Here is a 25,441-nt window from a genome sequence, read left to right on the forward strand (position 1 = left end):
AGTTTTTAAAAAATCTTTAAAATCTGTGTAGGGTCAAAATTATTTCTGGTCCGCCCATGGGTCCAATGTCCAAGGGCTGAAGAAACTCAGTCCGAGACAACACAAGACTCTCCTTCTGCCATGGAGAAGGACTATGAGGCTTGCATAGTCTCGACTTCTATCACAGGCTTTCCCCAGCTGATATTCTGGATGATAGCATTACCAAATCACCACCAGAAACTTTTTCACTCAGAAGAAGCCTATGACGTCCACCAGGCTATAATCAAAAAGGCAGATAATGACAGGCGATGGTGAGTATGTGAAGAAACTGGAATTTTCATAAGTCACTGGTAGATGCAGCCATTTTGGAAAAGAGTTTGGCCATTTCTTTTATAGGTCATTATACACCTACCACATTTCTAGGAACCGACCCAAGAGAAATAAAAAATAGGTCCACAAAAAGACTTGCATGCAAATATTCATAGCAGCATTATTCATAATAGTCCAACACCAAAAACAATCCAAAAGTCCCTTAACTGAAGAATGGATAAACGGCACTGACACAGCGATAAAGAGGAACAAACTACTGATGCATGCGACTACATGGGTGAACCTCAAAAACTACACTAAGTGAAAGATGCCAGACAAAAGATAATTTGCATGATTCCATTTATATGAAATTTCTTAAAAAGGCAAATCTCTAGAGAGAAAGCCTGTTAGTGTTTGCCTAGAGCTGAAGGTGGGAGCAGAGATCCACTGCAAACTGTCATGAGGGAACTTTTTTGAGTGATGAAAATATTCTAAAACTGGATTGCAGTGATAGTTGCATAACTGCATAAATTTATTTTAAAAAATCACTGAACATATGAATTTTATGATATAATAATTTTACTTCAATAAAGCTGTTTTTAAAAAGTAATAGGAGGATAAAAGGGGAGAAAGTGATTCTGGCTGGAAGAATTAGGGAAAGCCTTATTAAGAAAAATTATCAGGGGCCGGCCAGGTGGCACGGCAGTTAGGTGCAGGCACTCGGCTTTGGTGGCCCGGGGTTCGCAGGTTCGGATCCCAGGCACACACCGATGCACCCCTTGTCAAGCCATGCTGTGGCGGTGTCCCATGTAGAGTGGAGGAAGATGTTGGCCCAGGGCCAATCTTCCTCAGCAAAAAGAGGAGGACTGGCATTGGATGTTAGTTCAGGGCTAATCTTCCTCACCAAAAAAAGAAAAATTATTCAAAAATTTGAGAATAAGACCAAAGCATGGGGGGATGTCCTTTCAATTCATACCTGGGCATTTTTAACATGCCTGCCTGAAGTTTATTTAATTCTCTAGGAGAACGTGCCTATGCTATTTATTACTTGATTAGAGCCCAGAAACTGTGAAGTGACATATTAACTTATAGATTTATGTCCAAAAGAAAAGAACTCTAAAGATTACATTTTCTTGTCCCTACTAGTTTGTTTGTTTAAATCCCACCTAGCAATCTTATTCTAATTCTTTTTTGTTTTTATCTCTATAAATAGCTAGTTCTTCAAATGCCCTTGGACTCAATTTTACCATCTAACTCATTTCCTCAATGTGTTAAATGAATCTTTGACCCATGGTCATTTTTAAAAAAAAAGGCAAATGTCATTTAAAAAATGGTAGAATAACTGTTTTATATTAAGAGAATAAAGGGATAACGAAGGGAAATACAAAAACTTGACTGGATCCTGGTTCACAAAGAACAGTTTAGTGCAACTGGGGAAAGTAGAACATGGTCTGGTCACAAACATGGTCATGGTCAGATGCTATGATGGAATTACTGATAACGTTCTTAGGTATGATGACAGCTCCATGGTTATGTAAGAGAACGTCTTTCCTCTGAAGACCTGTATGCTGACATATTTAGGGATAAGATGTCATGATATCTGCAACTTACTTGCAAATGGCTCCATTTTGTGTGTGTGTGTGTGTGTGTGTGTGTGTGTGAGGAAGATCAGCCCTGAGCTAATATCCATGCTAATCCTCCTCTTTTTTTTGCTGAGGAAGACCGGCTCTGAGCTAACATCTATTGCCAATCCTCCTCCTTTTTTTTCTCCCCAAAGCCCCAGTAGATAATTGTATGTCATAGTTACACATCCTTCTAGTTGCTGTATGTGGGACGCAGCCTCAGCATGGCCGGAGAAGTGGTGCGTCGGTGCGCACCAGGGATCCGAACCCGGGCCGCCAGTAGCGGAGCGCCCGCACTTAACCGCTAAGCCACGGGCCGGCCCCGAAATGGCTCCATTTTTAAAAAACAGAAAGAGGCACAATAAAATGAATAAGGCAAAATGTCAACAATTATTCAATCTAAGTGGAGCGTATATGGGTGCTCATTAAATTATTCTTTGAATCTTTCTGTAGGTTTGAAATTTTTCTTCACAAGGGGAAAAAACTAGTAAGAAGGCTGGTGACAAATCTTTCAGATCTCATCTTAAATCACCATCCCCAAAACACTTCCTACCCATCTAAACTATAGCAATGCCCCGTTATTCTCCCTCTCAGCATCAGGTTCTGTTTTCTCATAGCACTTAATCAACACTTGTAATTACATGATTATTTGATTAACATTTATTTCCCTCAAGGGACTGCAAAACCTCTGAGAGCAGGAACTCCAGTGGTCTTTCTCCATTGAAGGCTAACAAAGCACACGACACAGAGGAGACACACCAGGACTTGTGGAATCAATCATTTTTCCTTCCTTCCTTCCTTCCATTCATCCATCCAACAAGCACTTACGGTGCTTGGCCCAGGAATGAAGATAAACAAGGTCCCTGCCCGAGTCACTCACAGACCAGCAAACAGACAATTACACTATATGGGTGGTGCCCGGTGCTAAGACTGAGAGAAACCTCTGAGGTTTCCAAGAGCCCCAGGAGGCAGCTGACCCAGCCTGAGGGGTTACTGGTGACTTTCTGGAAGCAATTCCTGCAGCTAGCAGAGAGCTAACACTGTGAAGCTCCATTCTCACACAGAGGAGTGGGTTCTTACCCCCTTCACGCCTAGTGCCACACACACTAGAAGTCAGCCAACCTGAGTCCACAGGCTCAGTAAATTTAAATATGAGAGAGAGATGCATTAAGCAATTGTTAAATATGCATTAAGATATGCTTACCAAAACACATTGCTTATCTCTTCCAGCAGGTTGCCACCTGCACGTTACTTTAACAGCAGTTTCTATCACATATTTTAGAACTGAATACCGTTTACAAAGTTTTAACTATATATTATACCACATGATAACAGGTTGACTTTTACTAAGTTTTGAGACTTAAAGCAAAAATTAAGTTAACAGAGCCTTCTCTCCATCTCAATCTGGCATTGGATTTCACATCTATCTTAATCCACCTGTAAAGAATTTTTCCTCCTGAAGTTTTCTGAGTTAACCAGAGCTCATTCCATACAGGCTTTCTGTATCTCCACCAGCATACTGGATATATATGCTCATTTTTTTTTTTTTTAAAGATTTTATTTATTTATTTTTTTCCCCCCAAAGCCCCAGTAGATAGTTGTATGTCACAGCTGCACATCCTTCTAGTTGCTGTATGTGGGACGCGGCCTCAGCATAGCCGGAGAAGTGGTGCGCCGGTGCGCGCCCGGGATCCGAACCCGGGCAGCCAGCAGCGGAGCGTGAGCACTTAACCGCTAAGCCACAGGGCCGGCCCATGGATATATATGCTCATTTGATTAATCTGTAACAGCCTTGCCTCTACCCTTTGAGGTCAAGGAGGGAAGACTGGTTCATTTGTTCAATGCAGCATCCTAGCAGACAGGCTGACAAACCCAACCTTGCTAGAGACCACTGGATTTCACAGGGATCAAAAGCTCACTGAAGGAATGACTTCAGTGCCCAGTCTAGGAGACTGGCTAATTAAATCATGATACAGCTACACAAAAGACCACTGCTTAGTGAGCACAAAATGAGATCACCGAATATTTAAGGATACGGGATAATGCCTACACTGTCATAGAAATAAGAAGAAAACAGTCTACAAAGCAGTATGTTTTGAAATTTTCACATTCATTTATCCATTTAACAAATATGTATTACCCATCCACTAAAGCTAGGTACTGTTCTAGGCCCTAGAGATCAAGTGATCAACAAGCAAACAAGGTCTGGTCCTTGCTCTTGTGAATTTATATTCTAGTAGTGGTTGAGAGGCAGGCAATAAAGAAGCAAACAAACAGGCAAGAATTTAAGATGGAGAAAAGTGCTGTGCAGAAAATACCTGAGAGTCCCATGACAGAATGATGACCCATTGGGGGATGGTGGGTGATCCTTCAGACTGGATGGTCAGGGAAAAGCTCCTAGAAGACACCATCTCAGAAGGAGCATGTGAGCTGAGACCTGATGACAAGGAGTCACATTCAATTTTAACAATCCCACAAGGTAGGGACTGTGCTAGGCTGAATAACGGCCCCCCCCAAATATGCCCATGTCTTAATCTGGGAACCTGTGACCTTATGTGGCAAAAGGGACTCTGCAGATGTGATTAATGTTATGGACCTTGAGAGGAGGAGACTGTCCTTAAAAGGTGGAAGCAGAGGGAGATGTGACTACAGAAAGGGAAGGCGATGTGGCAATGGAAACAGAGATTAGAGTGATGCAGCCACAAGGAAGGAATGCCAGCAGCCTCTAGAAGCTGCAAGAGAAAGAAGAGATTCTCTCCTGAAAACTCTAGAAAGACCAGCCGTGCCAACACCTTGATTTTAGTCTGGAAGACTTATGTTGGACTTCTGACTTCAAAACTATAGGAGAATAAGTCCGTATTGTTTTAAGCCACCAAGTTTGTGGTAATTTGTTACAGCAGCAACAGGAAACTAACAAGTATTATCAGCATCATCTCCCTCTGCTTCTTTTTCCCCCAGGTACAGCAACTGAGGCTCTGAGTAACTTCCCCAGTTAAATAACAGATGGTAAGCGGTAGGGTAGGATTTGAACCCAGGAAGTCTGACTCCAGAGCCTCTTACTATCAACTCTTCTGATAGTTTGCCTCTGAACTAAGATTTCAATTTCCTAAAATAGTGTTCCCTTCATGGCCCTAAGGCCATACTAACCATGAGACACAGGCATAAGACCAAGGAACAAATGCAACACTTGCCTATTAATTCAGGAAATACCATGGAGTTTCTAGTGCCAGTGAGAAGACTCCATCCAAAGTGCTTCCATACACTGACAAGATATTTTAAGTCATATTCTGAGTTTAACTTAGATAAGCAACTTAAAGGAAGGTTTAGAAATAGCCTTACTCTCCTCAAATCTGAGGTTTCTCAAAGTCCTCTGCAGTTGCTTGTGAAGGGGAGCAGAATATGCTACCCCAATATATGTCACTTTGGCATACTGATTATTTTGAATTAAAGTTACTTGAGAAACAGCCAGTGCAAGAAGGACACTCTGACCCTCCTTCATCCTACTGAAAGCAGGAGATAAATCTCCCATGCAAAAGGTACCCTCCCTGTACTAGGAAGGTAAAAGGCACTGATCACCAGAGATACGGAATTTAGAGCCAAGAAGCCTGTATAAACAAACCTTGTTACTTCTTCACCAATTTACTACCCCAAGCCCAAACCCCTTTATCTTGTCAATTCTTCACATATTTATTGTTTCTTTGTCTAAAAGGTATAAAAGCTTCCTGCTTTGGTCACTTCTTCGAGTCTCATATTTTTATGGGGATCCTGTACATTCAAAATTAGATTTGTTTTTCTCCTGTTAACATGTCTTACGTCAATTTAATTATTAGACCAGCCAAAGAACGTAGAAAGGAAGAAGGGAAAATTTTTCCGCCCCTACGCCTGCTGCTTACACCTCCTCGGGAGGGCCTACTGTGTGCCGGGGTCCTGCACTATGCACTGGCAGTGTAAGACAAGCCAGCCGGGCCTGGGCCCCTCGACCACCGGAAAAGACCCAAGGACATGTGTCCCCTGCTGCTCCAACAGTGTTTAAGAGATTATAAAATACTTTAAAATCTCACAGTCTTCTATTGAGAATCAGATCAATGTGAAAAAGCAGTTTTCTTTGGCCGTCACTGTTTTCATATCAACACATTAAACTGCCTGGGGGAGGGCAAAAGCATTTGAAAGCTCCCAAGAGCCACCTCTCGGGGTCTTCCTAGGAAGCTGTGTCAATTCTGCTACTTCCATAAAATGCACCTTTCTGGTTCAGGTCACACAACAGGCCACCAGACTGCAGACACCATCGCCCAAATCCACAGTTAGTCGGAAACTGGGTTCAGAACACACACAGTCTCCTCCTGTGATTTAAAAATAATCACAGGCCACTGCGTCTTCAACTTACGTGTTCAGCAAGTGTCCTGAGTATCTAGTGTGTACATACCAGAGAGAAGCTGCACAACTCACATGGCCTATGATTCCATTACACAAATGTATTTATGCGGGTGAAATTTATATGTATATAATCTGGCTCACACAATGGTCTGGGAGGGTAGGCACCAAACTGTCAGAGACTCCAACCAGGAAGGGGCTGTGCAGTCTTGGGGTGAAGAGGGCTTTCCTGTTTTACTCTGCCCACATCTATCATTTGAGTATTTTACAGGTATTTTTTCATGAACTATTTTTATAACTTAAAAAAAAATTTTTAAGCCATTTCAAATGGAATCCAAGACTGATTTTGTTGACTGCAATTTCCAAACCACATTGACCATTCCTGCAGCAAAGTTGCTTTTTTTGTTCTTTTTGATTGTAACTACCCATGAGACTGAAGGTGTAGCCATGAAGGGAGACCAGAACGAGAGAAGCCATTGGCCTTGACCAAGCTCCCACTGAACGTCAACTGCTGTGGCAGGAGCGCTCCACACTTCATCTTACCTGACCCTCACAAGCACAGGCAAGATAGACATTATCTTTGCAGAGGAGGAGACCGAAGTTCAGAGAGGCAAAGTTGCTGGCCTAAGACCACACAATTGCCTGTGAAGGACAGAACCAAGATGCAGACTCGGGGCTCTCTGACGCCAAAGTCAGAGTCCCTCCCTGGCCCCCTGCCTTCCTAAGCCCAAGACCCCTCTGACCCCGGCACTGTTAGAGGTCCCAGTGAAGATCTGTGAAAGAACAAACGTGTTTCCTGTTCCCAAATTCCTATTTCTTTCTGGGAGCCACACCGGTAAGACTGAAAGTGTGCTCTGAACACTGCCCTCTCAGACTGACGGGGAAATTTATCACTTCCACATTAGGAAAAATAAGCAAACCTTAAGAAGTACTATGCACTACAATTTCAGTTTATATTGTTAAAAAGTATCTGAGGTAAAAGAGTTATATTTCTCAGAATAAATTAACTGTTACCATGACAACAGTAGGAGACAATCTATCCACTGAACAAAAACAAAGTTCAAATTAAACAACCACACTGCCATTTCCCCTGTAGAAACTTCAGATCACTTCCCCTTTCCCCTCTTTTCCAGAAAGGCATTATGTAGAAGTCTGATATATAATTAACCTGCTGCTTCTCTAAAACTCAAAGTAAATAGGGATTAGACATTTTGTGAGATAATCTCCTGACAGACTCACCCTCCACCAAAAGGTCCCAGTCCCACACAAACGTGCCATCTGCCACCTTGACAAACCAAAACTCCCAGAACAGCCTGTTTTCTCCTTTGGATCACCATCAGCTATATAATAATGTTTCCCTTTTTGCTCTGGCCTCTAGGAAGCACAATGTCAAATTTGTAGTATCCCTCTAGGAGTTACATGGGAACTTGTTAGTTGTATTTTGGGGTATCCATTTATCTCTGGCTTCATTTTGCTGTCTTTCGACCAAATTTCCTCAACAATTTTTTCTCTATCATTTAGCACATATTTTTAAAAATTATTTTTTAGAGTAGGCATGCACACAGAACAAAATCCAAAAGGTACAAAAGGGTATACAGAGCAAGTAGGTCTCCCTCCTATCTCCCACACACCCAGTTCACTCACCTCTCCAAAGCAATTCTATCATTACTAGTTTTGTAAGAATCCTTCCAGATAAAGTTTCTGTATTTACAAGGATATGCATATATCTTTATACACACAGCACACACTAATACAAATGAATATTCATCTTTCTTTTTAAGGTCTGCATTGTATTTCATTTAGGGATTTAACCAGTTCCCTACTGCTAGACATTTAGATAGTTTCCAGTCTTTGGTGCTGCAATCAATACCCTTATACAACCATCATTTTACCTACATACTAATTCATCCGTAGGATAAATTGCTTTAGAAGGAGAAATGTTGGGTCAAAAGTACCCTAACTGATGGATTAATTCATTCATTCGTGTTAGTTTCATTTATTATTTTATTATTTATTTTGTTAATTATTAATTACCATTCAGTTTGCTTTTTTGGTGTATACAGTTCTATGACTTTCAACACATGTTGTCTTGCTGCCACCACCATCACAGTCAAGATACAGACGAGTTCTAGCATCCCCAAACCTTCATGCGTCAAGCTATCCCTCAGTAGTCACACCCTCCTCCAATCCCGGCACAACAGCTTTGTCTTTTCAATATGTCTTACAAATGGAATCATACATTATGGAACCTTTTGAGACTGGATTCCTATCTCAGATAACACCCCTGAGATTTGCCCAAGATTGTTAATACGATGCATTACACTGATTGATTTTCAAATCCTCAACTAGCCTTGCATTCCTGGGATAAATGCCACTTAGTCATGGCGTATTACTTTTTTTTTTTTTTTAACGTTTTGCTAGATTCAATTTACTAATATTGCGCTGAGAACTTTTGTGTGTGTGTCTCCATAGGGGATACTCATCTGCAATTTGCTTTTTTTGTACTGTACTTGTCTGGTTTGGGTATCAGGGTAATACCGGCCTCATAAAATGAGTCAGAAAGTATTCCCTCCTCTTCTAAAATTGGTGCTATTTTTCTTTAAATATTTGGTAGAACTCATCAATAAAACCCCTCCGGGCCTGGAGACTCTTTTTTGGAAGTTTTTTTTTTTCTTCTGTAAGGAAGATTGGCTCTGAGCTAACATCTGTTGCCAATCCTCCTCTTTTTGCTGAGGAAGATTGGCTCTGAGCTAACATCTGTGCCCCTCTTCCTCTATTTTGTATATGGGATACCACCACACATGGCTTGATGAGCAGTGCATCAGTCTCTGCCCAGGTTTCGAACCTGCAAACCCCAGGCCACCAAAGCAGAGCATGCGAACTTAACCGCTAAGCCATGGGGCCAGCCCCTCTTTTTCGGAAGGTTTTTAACTACAATTTCCTTTTCTTTAATAATTACAGGACAATTTGGGTTATCTAATTCATCTTGGATGACTTTTGGTGATTTCTGGTTTTCAAGGAAATGAACTATTTCAGCTAAGTCATCAAATTTATGTACATAGAGTTATTCATGATATTCTCTTATTATCCTTTAACTTCTGCAGGGTCTGTTGCAGTACACCCTTTTTCCTTTCTCTTATTGATAATCTGGTTTCCTCTCTTTTTCTTTGTCAGCTTTGCTAGAGTTTGATCAATTTGGTTGATCATTTCAAAGAATCAGCTTTTGGTTTCACTATTATTTTTCTGTTTTCAATTTCACTGATTTGTTTTCCTGTTTGTTATTTCCTTCCTTTTGCTTGCTTTGGGTTTATCTGCTCCTTTTATAGTTTCTTAAGGTAGAAAATTAGATTATTGATTTGAGAACTTTCTTCCTTCTAACATGAGCATTTTAATGGTATAAATTTCCCTCTAAGCACTGCATCCCACAAATTTTGATAGACCCTATTTTTGTTCAGTTCAAAATATTTTCTATTTTCCTTGTGACTTCCTCATTGTCCCATGATTTATTTAGAAGTGTGTTACTTGTTTAATTTCCAAGTTTTTGGAGTGCTCTTGTTATCTTTCTGTCACTGCTTTCCAGTCTAATTCCACTGTGTTTACAGAACAGATTTTGTATAAATCCTTTCAAATTTCTAGTTCCTTTTATAACACAGGTTATGGTCTATCTTGGCAAATGCCCATGCGTGCCTGTAAAGAACATGTTCTGCTCTTGTTGGAGGGCGGGGTGTTCTCTAAATGCCAATTAGTCCAGCTGGTTCATGGTCAGTTCTTCTGTCCTGGCTGATTCTGCCCACAGTTCTATCAATTACTGTCTGGAGAGGAGTGTTGACACTCCGATTATAACTGTGGACTTGTCCACTTGTTTCATATCTCTCAGTTTCTGCGTCATGCATTTTGCAGCTCTGTTATTAGGTACATACACATTTAGAATCATTATGTCTTCATTAGGTAACATTCCACCTTATCCCTGGTAATTTTCTTTGCTCTGAAGTCTACTTTTTCTGACATTAATATATCACTCTATCCTCATTTTGATTAGTTTTCATGGCATACCTTTTCCCATCCTTTAATTTTAACTTACATATTTTGTATTTGAAGCGAATTTCTGTTAGCACATGGTTGAGTCATTTTTTTTTAACCCATTCTGACAATCTGTCAGATGAGTAGTGAGATATACAATTGGTGTGTTCCGACCATTCACATTAATGTAATTATTGATATGTTTCAATTTAGACCTATAATCTTACTCGTTTTGTTTTCCCTTCCTCTAGTTCCTCTTTCCTGCCTTGATTTCAGTTTTTTGAACCTTTTTTAGATTCCATTTTAATTTATTCTGTTTTTGACTCTTTCTATAGTTTAGTGGTTGATCTAAGGATTACAATATATATTTCATTATTCATAGTCTAATTAGAATCAATATTTTACCACTTCAAGTGGAATGTAGAAACTTTACCACCTATCCCTTCCCCCTTTATATTTTGTCTTATATGTTACATCTACATGCACTGAAAACCCAGACAACATTATAATTTTTGTTTTCAACCACACATTTTAAAGAAGTCATTAAGAGAACAATGGTCTACTATATTTATCTGGGCACCTACCATTTCTGTTCCTCTTCCTTGCTAATGTCTCAAGATTCCTTCCAGTATAATGTTCCTCCATCTGAAAAACTTCCTTTACCAATTCTTTTAGATCTGCTGGCAACACATTCTCTTACCTTTCCTTCACCTGAGAATATCTTTATTCTAACACCTTCACTCCTGAAGGGTATTTTTGCTGGATATAGAATTTGGGGTTGATAGTTCTTTTCTTTCAGCACTTTAAAAATGCTGTTTCCGGGCCGGCCCCGTGGCTTGGCGGTTAAGTGCGTGCGCTCTGCTGCTGGCGGCCCGGGTTCGGATCCCGGGATCACACCGACGCACCGCTTCTCCGGCCATGCTGAGGCCGCGTCCCACGTACAGCAACTGGAAGGATGTGCAGCTATGACAGACAACTATCTACTGGGGCGCTGGGGGAAAAATAAATAAATAAAATCTTTAAAAAAAAAAAAAATGCTGTTTCCACTTCCTTCTGGCCTCCATGGTTTCTGATGAGAAAATCACAGACATTCAAATTATTGTTCCCCAATAAGTAATACATTTTCTCTGGATGCCTGTAAGATTTTTTGTTTTATTTTCAGTAATTGGTTACGATGTGTCCGGGCATGGACTTCTTTGGCTTTATCCTGTCTGAAGTTCATTGAGCCCTCTCCCCCTGAATCTGTACATTCATGTCCTTTGCCAGATTTAGGACATATTCAGCCACTATTTATTCCAATATTTTTTTCTGAATCACATTTTTCTCCTCTCCTTCTGAAATTCCAATAACACATCCATTTCTGGGTTTGGGGCTACCTTGAGTTCAAGCTGGGGAATATCAGAGGGGAGAAAATGGTAAACTCAATCACCTCAGAAGAACCTGCATTCTGATCTTCTTCTCCAATCCACCCGCTACTATTTATTTTTCAGAATTCTCAACTAGCTGCTCCATGTATTATGCCCAAGTTTTATAACTGCATTCATTGGGAGAGACAGCTTAGAGTGTGCTTACTCCCTCTACCAAGAACTGGGACCTGCTCTTTTTTATAAACTGGTTCAAATCCGTTTTCCAAAGGCATAAGGGATGATGAAAATGAAGGAAGTTTTCTCGTTGTTATCTTAGAATTTACCTGTAGGCCTGCCACCAGTTACCGGCACTGACCACCAGGCTTATCCTTTCTGCAATCTGTGATGATTTATGTTTTGAGTACCCCATACTTCTCAGAACCCAGAGGGGAGAAGAATGAATATCACTTTAAGCTGAGCTGACTCTGTCTTCTTCTGTTAAAGATTCTCTCTTTAACAGCTAAGAGGTGACTTGAAATTCCAGAAGGCCATCCAAGACATCCCAGGTTATACAAACCCAAACACACGGACTCATCTTTGCTCACACGATAGTGTTTTATCCAGGACACCGAAATCCACAGGCCTGTCCTTCCCTGTAGCTCTCCTTGCCATGATCAGCAACTCCCTCAAAGCCCAACCAGGACTTAAACTTTCTGCTTAACCTCATTTCCTGACAATAGTGCCAACTCCTCAGGTCTATGTACATAGTGTTATGTCTAAAAGATTCACAAACTCTTCTAAAGCATCCCCAAAAGTTTTCAGCCCTGAGGCCCTCTGACATCCACTCAAATTACAAAGACTCACCTTTAACTTTTTAAATGGTCTTTTCTCTAAAAAAAAAATTAAAAGTACACGGAAAAATTACTGCAAGGAAAAATACCAAAATGCAAACAGTGGTTATTTTGGGGCAGTAAGACTCCAGGTGTTTCCTTTTTCTTAATTTTCTAATATCTTATACATCTTCTACAAATTAATATAATCAGGAGGTAAGTATTGCTAATTTATCTAAAAGAATCCATTCCCCATTTCTCAATAACTTGAGCAACTGGGGGACCATTAAGCCACAACCATCTCATGCCAGGCTATACCTGTAATAACATTTCATCCTCCTCAATAAGATTTCAACCACACAACTTCACTGGAGTCTCAAAATTTCCCAGCAAGTCACTGCTTCTCAAACCTGACTGCACATCAGATTCACCTACAAAGCTTAAACATAAACAAAGCACCTGTCAGACTGGAAGCAGGATGTGAGAAGGGGGAAGTCAAGAACAATTCTGAAGTTTTAGACCTGAAAAAGAAAGCTAAGACTGGCATTTACCAAAACGGGGAAAACTGCAAAGGGAACAGGTCCAACAGAGCGGAAAAAAGAAAGTAAGAGTTGAGCCCTGTACTTGCTAAACAGGAAATGCCTATCAGATGTCCAAGTGGAGCTGTCCAGTTAGCAGCTGGATGCCTAAGTCTGGAGTTCAGGGTTGAGGTCCCGGCTGGAGACAAATGTGAGGGTTGTCAGTGTAGGTATGACATTTAAAGCCTGAGTCCAACTGAGATCTCCTAGGAGATGACCACAGCCAGAGAAGTGCCAGAGAGGCACTCTAATACTGAGAGGGTTGGGAAGCTGAGGGCACCTAGCAAAGGAAACTAAAAAAGAGGAAGAGCGTGGTGACCTGGAAGCCAAGGTAAGAAAGCTTTCCAGGGAGCAGAGCAGAGGTCCATTACGACAAAGGCTGAGAAATGACCACTGGATCTGGCAACTGGCAGTCACTTGCAATACTCGATTTCAGAGAAACGTGCTTAGTGGTGCAAAAACTTCTCTAGGATGGCTGCACTCTACTTTTCCTTTACAACATTTATCTCACTGCAATTACTTGTAGAGTTATTTGTTTAAATCTGTCTTTCCTTGATCCCTGTTAAGTTCCAACAAAGCCAGGAGCCAAATAAGTCTTGCCCTTCATTGTAATCCCAGGATGGATACACACGGTGGCCCAAATTTGTGGAACAAATGAAAGGACCATGAGATCCAAGAAAGAAGATTCCTCTTTATTCACAAGGCAAAGGACTGCACTTCCAAAGACAGCATCACCATCTGTACCAATCTGGCCAGAGCCCCAGTCCTCAAAACCCAATAACAGGAGACCTGAAGGCAGCTATCTTCAAATATTCTCCCACTTTATTCTCAAGAGCTTCTCCAGTCACCAGCAATTGCCAAAATGTATATATAATGTACTTTGGGCCCTTTATTTAACCTGCTGTCAGCAAAGACGGCTATTTTCCTCCCAATAGCTAGCATTCCCTTCTCGCATAGCAGTGGTTCTTAAATTTCATCATGCATTAGAATTACCTGGAGCATTTGTTAAAAAACAACTTGTCATGCCCCCAGCCTGAGTTTGTTTCAGTCTGTCTGGGGTGAGGCCCGAGAACCTGTATTTCTAACCAATGCCCAGATGATAACAATGTTAGTCTGAAGAGTCCACTTTGAGAACCACTGTTTTAGTGTGATTCTCATTGCTATCTCTGGTCATTTTTGTTTCCCCTATTAATAAAATCTCTTTGAAATCATAAGGTAAGCTGGAAGAAAATTCCTTAATTTTCAAAATTTTCATGAAATTTGAAAAGATAAAGTAATATTTCAACATTTCCTAAAAATGGTAGCCATATATATATACATAAGGCTCACGCCAAGAGAACGTGGCCCAGTGCAAATGAAGTCAGATGTGCCCAGAGTGCCCTGGGCAAACCACAGACAGCACCTGGGCCACGTACTGGGCCTATTTATTAACTAAAGTCACAACAGCCACTCCTGAAGTACTAACTCAGGCTGTGCTGAACAGTGGGCAAAAAATACTTCACATATGTTCTCTCTTAATTTATAACAATCCGGTGAGTAGGAATCACAATGCCCACTTTGCAGATGAGGAAACTGAGGAGAAGTAACTGGCCCAAGGTTACGCAGACAAGAAGAGGTGAAGCTGGAAATCAAATCCAACCCTACAAGTCCAAAGATCTTGGCTGGTGTGCACACCTCTCCCCCCAGCTCAATCAAGGGCTCCTTGGGGCGTGTTGACCCAACTGCTTTTGTGCTTCTGGTGTTCAGCACAAGACCTGGCCCCAATATAGTATAGTGTTTGCTGAACAAGCACACGAAGGGATCTACAGAGGGCTCAGGCTCATTTGCTCACACTGTGATCCACTTCCTGTTGTTCACTTGTCACAGGGAAGAAACAACATAACAGCAAACACTTCCCAGCATATTCAATACTGTTCTGAGCACATGTAGCATATTCAATCATTTATTCCTCACCACCTTGAGGTAGGTGCTATTATTTTCCAAATTTTAGAGATGAGGAAAATGAGGCTCAGAGAGGTTAAGCAACTTGAGCAAAGTCACACAGCCAAATCGTGGCAGGACTGGAATACAAACCTACGCAGTCTGACTCCAACGTCCATGTTCTTAAATCACTGTGTGATGCTGCTTCTCTCAAGTAGTAAAAACATTCCAAAGAGAAAGGGACAAGGAATTCGAGTTTCCTAAATGTTTTATTCACACTCTAACTTTAACTGGAGGTGTCACCATCTGGGATCACAGGTCTAGACACTCAGGCCCCAGCACTGGACTCTCTACAGTGTATGAGCTGGCATCTGTGACAGCAGCCAGCTTGAGCCTGGTGCCCTGCTCCCCACAGCGGCAGGTCCCTGGCTCTGGATCCCTCTCAGGCCTTGCCAGCTTGCAGGAGGGTGGGGTGGGATGAGAGATGAGAGGGCCAGAAAGACAAAGCCCAGGCAAACAGGACACGGGCAGGATCGTAGGCCTCGTGCAGGTACGGTTACATCCTTTATTATTGATGGTCGAAGCCAGACGGTCCCCTTCTTTACAGTATTGTGTTACCACATAACGAAAATCTATAAGTTCAAGAACATAACCCATGTTTACCTTAAAAAAAAAAAAAAAAAGCCAGGGTACGACAAAGATAACAAACAAATTCAAACAGCATGCAAGTGATATTAAGAGTCACCGGGAAAACCTATTTAGTATAAAGGTTACTTTTTTGAAAGTGTGGATTTCTTTAAAAAATTTATAACAGTTTGGTTACTTAGTTGCCTAAGAAATTTATAGATGAGCTTTGAATACGAACTCATCACATTTTTTTTTTTTTTATAATTTTATTTATTTATTTTTTCTCCCCAAAGCCCCAGTAGATAGTTGTATGTCATAGCTGCACATCCTTCTAGTTGCTGTATGTGGGACGTGGCCTCAGCATGGCCGGAGAAGCGGTGCGTCGGTGCGCGACCGGGATGCAAACCCGGGCTGCCAGTAGCCGAGCGCACGCACTTAACCGCTAAGCCACGGGGCTGGCCCTCATCACATTTTAATTGTATGCTATTTTAATAAGCCTACAAAATAAGTGATTCAAATTCAAAATATAACAATCTACAAAAATGAATTCCAACACTGATTTACTTTGCAAGTCTCCTGGATCCAGACAACTGCTATAGGAAATGTTAGACAACATTCAAAACAAATTTAATTTGCTGAGACATAAAAAAATGAAATATGTGCAAACCCACCTTGTTGTCCAAGTCAGAGCCCCAGTGTGTGCTCACCGCCTAGCCCCACATGCTGCATCCCTGTTTCTAACATGTTTAATACTCGAAGGAGCTGTCCTCTGCAACCCCACAACTACCGCCACATTGAACCGGACCCTACTTTCTCTTACCTGGACTAGTCCAAGAGCCATGTTCTTGCCAGTGTGACCTCATCACTCCTTACGTGAGTAAAACCCTTCAGGGGCTCCCAGAGCCTTCAGGTTAGAGACAGGTTCCCAGCACATCACATCACATCACACAGGCCCCATGGATAGGCCCTCTCACTGCTCCCTGGGCTCACGCTGCACACTGTCCCCTAGCATGTGCCACCACCACTACCTGCCAGCCGCTTCCTACAAAAGCAGAGGAGCAGCGAGGGCCCTGGCCTCGAGTGCCAGGGGCTGAATTCCAGCTCTGCTACTTACTAGCTGCACAAGTCACTCAGCTGTGTCTTAGTGCTTCTTTGGTAAAATGAGGACAATAATAGTATCTTCTTCAGAAGGTTGCTGCGAGTTTTAAATGAACTAGAAACCCAAGTGCTGACTCACTTAAAACTAGCACATAGTAATCATTCAATACATGATGGCCATTATTATGAATTCTTTGTCATATCTTTAAACTCAATCTTCTGTGCGGCTTTGCCCAGCAGGCCCTGCCTCCCTCCCCACACCCCTGTGGTGCTCCTTTCCACACCTGCACTGGAATCATCTCCTCACCAGAGGGGTGCTCTTGAGAATAGGTGCTGTGTCATTTCTCTAACCCCAGTGCCAAGCATGAGGCCTGACACTTAGCAGGTCCTCAGAAGTGGTTAGTGGACAACTGTCAATGAATACAAAGGTTGTATTCATGTATACATATACAAATGAATACGAGGTTGGAGGGTAAGGCTGCCGAGGGCAGTGTCACAGCCCTGGGCAAACAGCAGACTGTTAGGATGGCTAGGACTCAGGGCCAGGAGGAAGAGGCAGGTGGTAATACTCAGGGCTACCAAGGCCACAGATACCCCCTGGCCTTGCTGTGTCTGTGCATGAGCCCCTCTTTGAAAAGATGAGCACATGCCTCCAGCTGCTGGCATCACTCCCTCCATGGGGCGTGAGCAGCCTGGCAGTGATGTGATACCACAGGCCTGCCTGACCTGGAACCCCTGAACCCTGTCCCCTCCCCTGCAGAGAAGTGGGCAGCTTCAGAGCCAGCAAAGGAAAGGGTGTCACACTATAGCCTGGGTGAACAATGGCCCTAGCAGCACTGGAAGGATTAAGTTCCAAGAAACCCATGGAATCAGAGAGGGAGAATGCTTTGATATGAAACAATTAATAAAAATATGACAGTAAACATGTTTGCAACTATTATTGAAAAATGATTAAATGAAATCAACTTATAAATATCTAAAGCCAAGATAAACACCTAAAGCCAAGCTCTCTCGACTAAACCTTCCTATGCGCATGTTACAAGCTGTAAGAAATGAAAAAGGTTAAAGTCATCGACATTCTGAAGACAGACTTAAATTTTAGGAATTTAGTATGCAAATTAATACAAAGTTTTCCAATTTCAAAGCCTCAATACTGGCCATTTTTACAAAGTTCATAAATACATGCTGTACAGCATATTTCCGTGTTTTTGTATCTCGTATACCTTTTGTATTTTCTTTGAATCTTTCTGAACATTCTCTCGGAGCGGTACTTTTCCAAATAGTTTCCATCCCAAGTCACTTTGTCTGTCAAGTCTTGCATTTTGTTTTCTAGCAAGCAAATTCCTATAAGAAGAAAATAAAACAGTTAGGGAATTTCTGGGTATTTACAGAAACACTAGGACAGCCGAGTCACTCTCTAATGAAAACAAGCAGACTTTCCTTTGCAAGAACAATGTGATGAACCACAAACTTTAATTCTTCAGACTTGATTTTCATAGAGACACAGAATTGTGCAGCAGGCTAAAAGATCCTGAACCACAAATAAGCTTTTTGCTATTCAATTGTTAACGTACAAATGCTATAATTTAGAGTAAGGAAATGTCTTTTATCATAGCAAAGTATATCAGAAAAAGTGAGCTTTAAAGTCAGACCAAATTGAATTGAAACCCTAGCTCAACCATTCGCTAGCTGTGTGACTCTGACCTGTATATTAACCTCTCTGAGTCTCAGTTTCCTTAGGTTTAACAAGGGTCTTTACACGAATTAAAATTACAAGTACACAATCAGTGCTTAAAGAATAACAGCTGCTTTAGTATTTAACCTCTATCTTAGTTTAAATTATCTGTAAGGTAAGTCTATATTATCTATTTATAGTCTCCAAGTATCAAAAAAAGAATGCTACTCATGAGATAGCCAGAGGTCTTCTCTCTCCACAACATGTAAACAAAAGTCGCAGATAACACAAATAAATCCTAACTGGTAGTACAAAATAAACTGTGTTTTGGAATGTACTGTATTGGTGCATTTATTAAAAACAAATGGTTTCCAGGGTTCACTGCAAAGTATAAGACAAGCCTGCAGCATCTTGTGTGCTAGAAAGAAAGTGCTCAAAGAAATAGGGCACGTGTCTAACAGAACAGTAGCCAGCTTGAAAGGGCTCCCACTGACTAAATCCAGAAGAAGTTAATCATGAAAATAGATAATGAGAACAAGGGATTATAACCCATTGAATAAAACAGAAATCCATGAGCCCAAATAGATACAAATAAATAAACGAAAGAGGAAGGAAAACTTTTAGAACGCCCCCTATAAGTATAGAAAGACTGATGGAGTTAGTAGGAAATGATGCTAAACCTAGTATGTAGGTGAAAGCTGAATGAGGAAAAGGATTTTTATGTAGTTTGAAATTATCTCCAACAAATTACTTGTTAATTTACAAAGGCAAAAATAGTTAATTTACAGTGGAGAAACCTTAGCCAAGCAATCAAAGCTGGCATCCCCAACATTAGGACAGACAGCACAGGCCACCTGCTCTGATGCACTGAGAACACCACCATGTGGATGGATGGCGGTTACCCACAAATGCATCACCTGAATCTAACCATGAGGAAAAGCAGACACACCCAGACGGAGGGACAGTCTATGAAATAACGGATCTAGACTCTAAAATTGCCAGGGTCACGAAAGACAAATAAAGGCTGAAGAACTGTTCCAGATTAAAAAGGGAGACTAAAGAGATCTGAAAATTAAATGCAACGGGTGACCCAGTACCACAACCTGGACCATGGGGATATAAAGCTTTTAAAGAAGATTATTGAAATAAATGATAAAATTTGAACATAGACCGTGGATTAGAAAACAGTATTAGATTAATGTTAAATTTCCTGATCTTAATAACTGTACTTTGGCTATGTAAGTACATAGCCCTTGTTCTTAGGAAATATACTGATATATTTAGGGGGAAAGGGGCATGCTGTCGCCAACCGATTTTTCTAATGCTTCAAACAAATACTTATGTACTTATATAGCATATATACCACATTCACAGATGGGATAAAACAAGGCAGGTGAAATTAACAGTTGGTGAATCCAGGTAAAGGATATGGGAGTTCCCTGTATTTTCCTTGCAACTTTTTAATAAATTTGACATTACATCAAAAAGTTACAAAAACTTTCAAAAAAGGAAACGGTTTCTTTGTATTCTTCCTTGCTTTTCTGTTGTAGCTATAATGGAATCCATTTCAGAAATGGTTTCACAGCCCAAGGCAATTTCTATTTACATTTGTAAGAAAAGAACTATGAACTGTCTCCAGGCCCAACCTGTTTAACATCTAAGATCTAGCCATTAGTGAAAGACACATGCAGTTAAAACCCGGCTAAAACCTCAGGCACCCAGAAGGATACTTAGAACTTGGGCATCCAGAACTTGCTTCACTAACGGTTTACATTTTGCTAAAGAGGAGCTGCCTGTGGAGAGGAAGCGGGTGCGAGGGGCAAACGGTGATGAACCCAAATGCACCCAGGAAGGGGAGGCGCCGGGAGAAAGGAGTACACCTCCTGATCAACCCCGAACCTACTGGGCGGGGTGGGGCGGAGTCGCTGAGGGTCTAGGGGAGTAAGGAACTGAGTAGAGAACCACACAGAAGCGACCGGGTGGGGGATAGGCAGAAAAGAAGTCTGGGCTGCTGACGCCCAGGTTTGTGATCTGGGAGGCTGGGTGTAAATGGTGGTGCTATTCGCTGAGGCTGGGCCAGCAGGAGGACCAAGAGGAACAGAAACCGTGGTTTCTCCGCCCACTGCTAAGGCTACGTAAGTTTGTACAAATGTAATGCAGATAAAACTTTTCAAAAATCAAAGTTTCATAATTATTTTTAGCATAAGAGCTTAAGCTAAACATGACAGGCGATGACTTCTGAAAGGTTCGTAAAAGGTATCTTTGAATATATTATTTTTTGTGGATAAGAGGTTGAAGTCACTACTAGTAATCAGGAGCTCCGAACAGAAAGGAATCCCTCCCCAGCTTCAGCTGTTTGTGTCACTGGCGGCACCTGGTTTCGGCGCAGGGAGCAGGGAGCTGGCCAGATAAAGGTTCTGGCCCCTTGCTCCCCTTCCAGGTCGGCAGGTCATAGGAAGCCTGGCATGGAGCTGGCTGCTGGGCTCAGGAGGCCAGAGTGGAGCCAAGGACCCGCCTCTGCTCATCATGTGACCAAACCCCATTCCCGGGGGCAGGTGCAATGAGAACACAGACAGGGCAGGGTGAACCCATCAGCTCAGATCATCCTTTTAACACCTGTGCTGTCTTCCTAACTAGGATCTCTGAGGAGCCCTCAGGGTCACCTTTTATGAAATGCACACATGTGGTACCATTCCACCCCAGCCCAGAGGGAAGACATGGCCATGGATCCCTTGGGCAGTCCCTTCACAAGCCCTATGCCACAGTGATTAGCCCAACCCCGGGCCCTCAGACACCTTAAAAGCGCTCATGCCCCTGGAGAAGGCAGTGGCCACAGCCACCATTTCTGACACTTCACCAGCGGGCAGGACATGGGGACTGCTTGATTCAAGCTTCCTGTTTTATTAACTATTTCAGATTCACCTGTCCCACTGCCAGCTTCCGTAAGTCCTCAGGTTTGCCCTGGGTTCTGCAGAAACTCTAGACTTGGTCTGCAAAGCCTTCCCTGACTGGCTACTGCCAGCCCAACCCCCTAGGCCTGGACTCCCACAGCAGCTGTTTCCAGAGTGCTCACCATGTTCTTTTGTGCTCGTACCCTGTCCCCTCTCCTCTCCACACACCTTTCCCTTGGGGTGGGGTTGCCCAGAGGACAGGGTAGAATCACCTCTGCTTCCCCAGAATTCTCTTCAGCATGCAGCAGGTGCTCAATATGTGTTTGCTGGCAAATGGAGCAGCCACTATATGTGTTCACAGGAGAGGCAGGTGCAGAGCAAAGAGGAGGCAGGATGAGACCTCATCCCACCCCTCCACCCTGGGGCTAGTGGAGTTGGCCACCTTCAAGGGTGGCACTGACACACACACACACACACACACACACACAAACACACATGTGCGTGCCAACACGTGCTTCCACACTGGCTCCAGGTAAGAGAGGCACCCAGACGTATCAAGGCCCAGGACTGAGAACTAAACAGAGGTAACCTCTGAGCAGGGGTAGGCATCCCCCTGGAAAGAAGAGGCAATGGAAGATGGGGGGCTAGGAGAGACCAGGGGAGAAGGCAGCAGAACAGGAGAACACCACAACCTGCTTCCAGGCCAGACCCCTCCTGGGGAAGGCAGCCAGCAGGGGTGAGTGATGGTGAAAGGGGAAGCCCCCGAGAACTTCTCCAAGATGAGCCCCAGTCATCAAGACTCCCTTTGTTTCGCATCCCCAAGAGAGGGTCCTTGGGTGGGAGGGCTGAAATCCTCTGTTATAAGAGGAATAAGCACTTATTCTATTGGCAGCATTAAGGACATCAGCTGTTGACCCCAATTCAGTCTCTGACTGAAGAGCAGAAACGACACTGAAATGGATGAGACTCTTACCTGCACCTGAAAGGAATCAAACCGCCAAGGGCTAATAAATAACCAGCGCTGTATATGGGTAGGTTCCCTGCCTCCAATCCACAGGACACCTCACAGTTTCACCAAAACTGTCCACATTGGGGCTGGCCCGGTGGCGTAGCAGTTAAGTGCACGCGCTCCGCTGCGGCGGCCCAGGGTTCAGATCCCGGGTGTGTACCGATGCATCGCTTGTCAAGCCATGCTGTGGCGGCGTCCCATCTAACATGGAGGAAGATGGGCACAGATGTTAGCCCAGGGCCAGTCTTCCTCAGCAAAAAGAGGAGGATTGGCAGATGTTAGCACAGGGCTGATCTTCCTCACAAAAAAAAAAAACTGTCCACATCAGGGTTCCCTGAGAGCCACCCAGGACTCCAGATGATGAATCCTGCCCCACCCACCCGCACATGCAAGCACACCAACTCAGCACCTCTCAGCGTCCCCACCACACCCCACCTGGTGGTAGGGGGTGAGTGATGGCTGAAGGTAGAGCACCTGAGGACTTTTCCAAAGACAGAGGACAACCATTTCTTCTAAGAGACCATGGCGTTAAAACTCTTCATGAGCCTTGCCGTAGAAGCACCCCCTGCAGGCAAGAGACCAGAATAGAGATGCTCTCTCAACAACCTACCAGGCCTCATTCATCCAACGAATTTTTTCTGAGGGCCTCAACTGTATTGAACAACAATAAAAAGGCAGTCTACGCGCTCAGAAACCTGCAGTCTCTCCTTCAGTTAACTCCAGACCTCTCAACCTGATACGGCTAGGGTCTGGCCTCACTACCCAACCCTGCTGCTCGGGGCATCGAGGCCCACACACATCCCCACTGACAGACTGTGTGTGCTTGCCCCACCCTTTCTTCGGCTGTCCCTTAGGCACAGGTCCATGATGCACTGAGCCCTGGGCCCCTGCGGAACTTCAAGTGCATCTACCATGTTGCTACCGCAACCTCTTCTCCACACAGCGGTCAGGGCCACCTCCTGAAAGCACAGATGGGTCACACCAGCCCTGTCCCCCAAATCCCTTCAACAGCTTCCAACTATTTGTGGCACCATCGCACATGCTGCTCCCTCTCCCCTCAAAGTGCTCCCAAAAGAAGAGACATGAGTGCCTGCTTCACGGGAGGGCTGCGAGGATTAAAGGAGGCGATGGATCTTACAGGCCTGGTCCAGTGCCTTGCAAACATGCTCAGCCCACTGAAACAACAGCTGCTGTCACCACCACATGGGCATTTCTCCAATCGGCAACTGAGAGCACTGGAGAGCAGGGAGTGACTGTCCTCAAGCTCAGTCCCCTTCAGTGGAGCCAGCACTCTGCACCCTGAAGGCATCAGAGAGATCTGAAGGGAGAGGCGGGGTTTACAACAATGGTGGGATGAAGGAAGGGGACCCCAGCAGGCGCTGGCCCCACCAGGGATCTGCTGATAATGCCTATCCAGATCCATTTTACAATAATATGAAAGAGGCCCCAGGAAATACACTTTGGGGTTGTCAAAGATTAAGCCACACCAACTATAAGGGAAAAGACTAATCCTAACAGCCTGAGGGAGCCAAAAGCACTTTGGGCAGGGAAAAGGAGCTAGGGTTTTGCTGTGGTATTTATCCTATGGCTTGCAAAATAATTATTTTTATCTCAGTAGGTAAAAATTCAGAGGAAAAGATATGGGACACCAATGACAACGTAATGTTAAAAATAACAGCATATTCGTTTCTGCCGGCCAGCTCTCCCATGAGCCAAAAGCTCACAGTACACTGTGGAGTGCCATACCACAAGCAAACAGCATCATCAGAATTAGGAGCAAGATCAGTCACTGACACAATTATCTGCAACAAAATGGACCACTAGGATCCCAGTCCTCACTAAGAACGGTCAAACACAAGTTCACATGGATTATGACCAAAGCTCTCCTTTTCTCAGCCTCCTCCACACTCCAGTGACCAGGAACTTTACCTTCACAGGCTTGTCCAGTGCACCCCCCCAGGCAGGAAGTACACAGAAGACTGATATCTGAAAAGAGGCAAAGGGGGGCTGAGTATGAGTGGAGAAAACACAAAACCTGGAAATTTGAACATCCCTCTCCTTCTGACAAAAGGTTTAGACCTGCACTGTCCAGTGTGGGAGCCACTAGTCACATGTGGCTACTGAGCATTGAAATGTGTATATTATCATGTTTAAATATGTCGGCTTAAATAAAAAATTTTTTTAATGTCACAAAGAGACTGAAAACAACCCAAAGGTTCATGACACATTCATGTGCAGGAGTAAGAAGAGTCGGGGGCACTTTTTTGAAAGACTATGAACTGTCTATTGTTAAAGGCACAGTACATAATAATATAAAGCATGCCGTGTAATACCTGCCTCTGCACTGGCTTGTTTGTGCACAGACCATCTCTGGAAGAAGACAGAAACCGGGAATATTCATTGCTTCTGGGATGAGTTATTGGGTGGCAAAACGCACAGGGTAGAAAGAAAGTTTTTCACCATATACTCTTTTGTACTTTTTGGATTTTGAACTATACAAATGTATCACCTATTGAAAACAAAAATTAAGAAATAAAAAAGCCATTGCTAAATTAGAAATTTCTGCCAATAAAAAATGAAATGCAGGGGCCGGCCCGGGGCCATAGTGGTTAAGTGCAGGCGCTCTGCTGCACGACCCGGGGTTCGCAGGTTCGAATCCTGGGTGCGCACTGATGCACCGCTCGTCAGGCCATGCTGTGGCGGCGTCCCATATAAAGTAGAGGAAGATGTGCTGAGTCTTCCTCAGCACAAAAGAGGAGGATTGGCGACGGATGTTAGCTCAGGGCTGATCTTCCTCACAAAAAAAAAAAAAAGAAAGAAATGCTTTTGCACCACTCCCATCTTCATCTTTCAAATCAGTCAGGCTTCATCAAACCCTAAAACAGTGCCCGATTTTTCTATGCGAACCTAGTGGCATTAGGCAGTCAGTGCAGGGAGCTCCTGCTGTGTTAGGTGGAAAGTGCCTTAACTGGCAAAAAGCTGAAGAGAAAGTGAAAATGTTCAGTGATGCACTACTGGTATAAAATAATAAAGCCTTTTGGAAGAGAGAAGTGAAAATACATGTTTATTTTGCTGCTTAAGTATGGTCACTGTACGGCTTGTGCCTCAGCAGCAGACCCTGTGAGGGACATTGAGCAGAGGCGCGGGGAGAGCAGCACCTGTGAAG

The 25,441-nt window shown here is 43.1% G+C and overlaps 1 protein-coding gene across 2 annotated transcripts in view; it reads right to left on the reverse strand.

Annotated features, from left to right (window-relative positions):
* The window catches only part of TBC1D14 (TBC1 domain family member 14), a 106,408-nt gene that overhangs the window by 40,675 nt on the left and 40,292 nt on the right, over nucleotides 1-25,441 (reverse strand). For both annotated transcript variants that reach the window (XM_087434883.1, XM_014788860.2), the window contains exon 3: nucleotides 17,924-18,044. In XM_087434883.1, the coding sequence (XP_087291009.1) occupies nucleotides 17,924-18,044 (121 nt within the window). The remainder of the gene's footprint in view (nucleotides 1-17,923; nucleotides 18,045-25,441) is intronic.

Source organism: Ceratotherium simum, chromosome 8, assembly GCF_057802395.1.
Source record: "Ceratotherium simum simum isolate JZ-2026a chromosome 8, ASM5780239v1, whole genome shotgun sequence".
Lineage (NCBI taxonomy): Eukaryota > Metazoa > Chordata > Mammalia > Perissodactyla > Rhinocerotidae > Ceratotherium > Ceratotherium simum.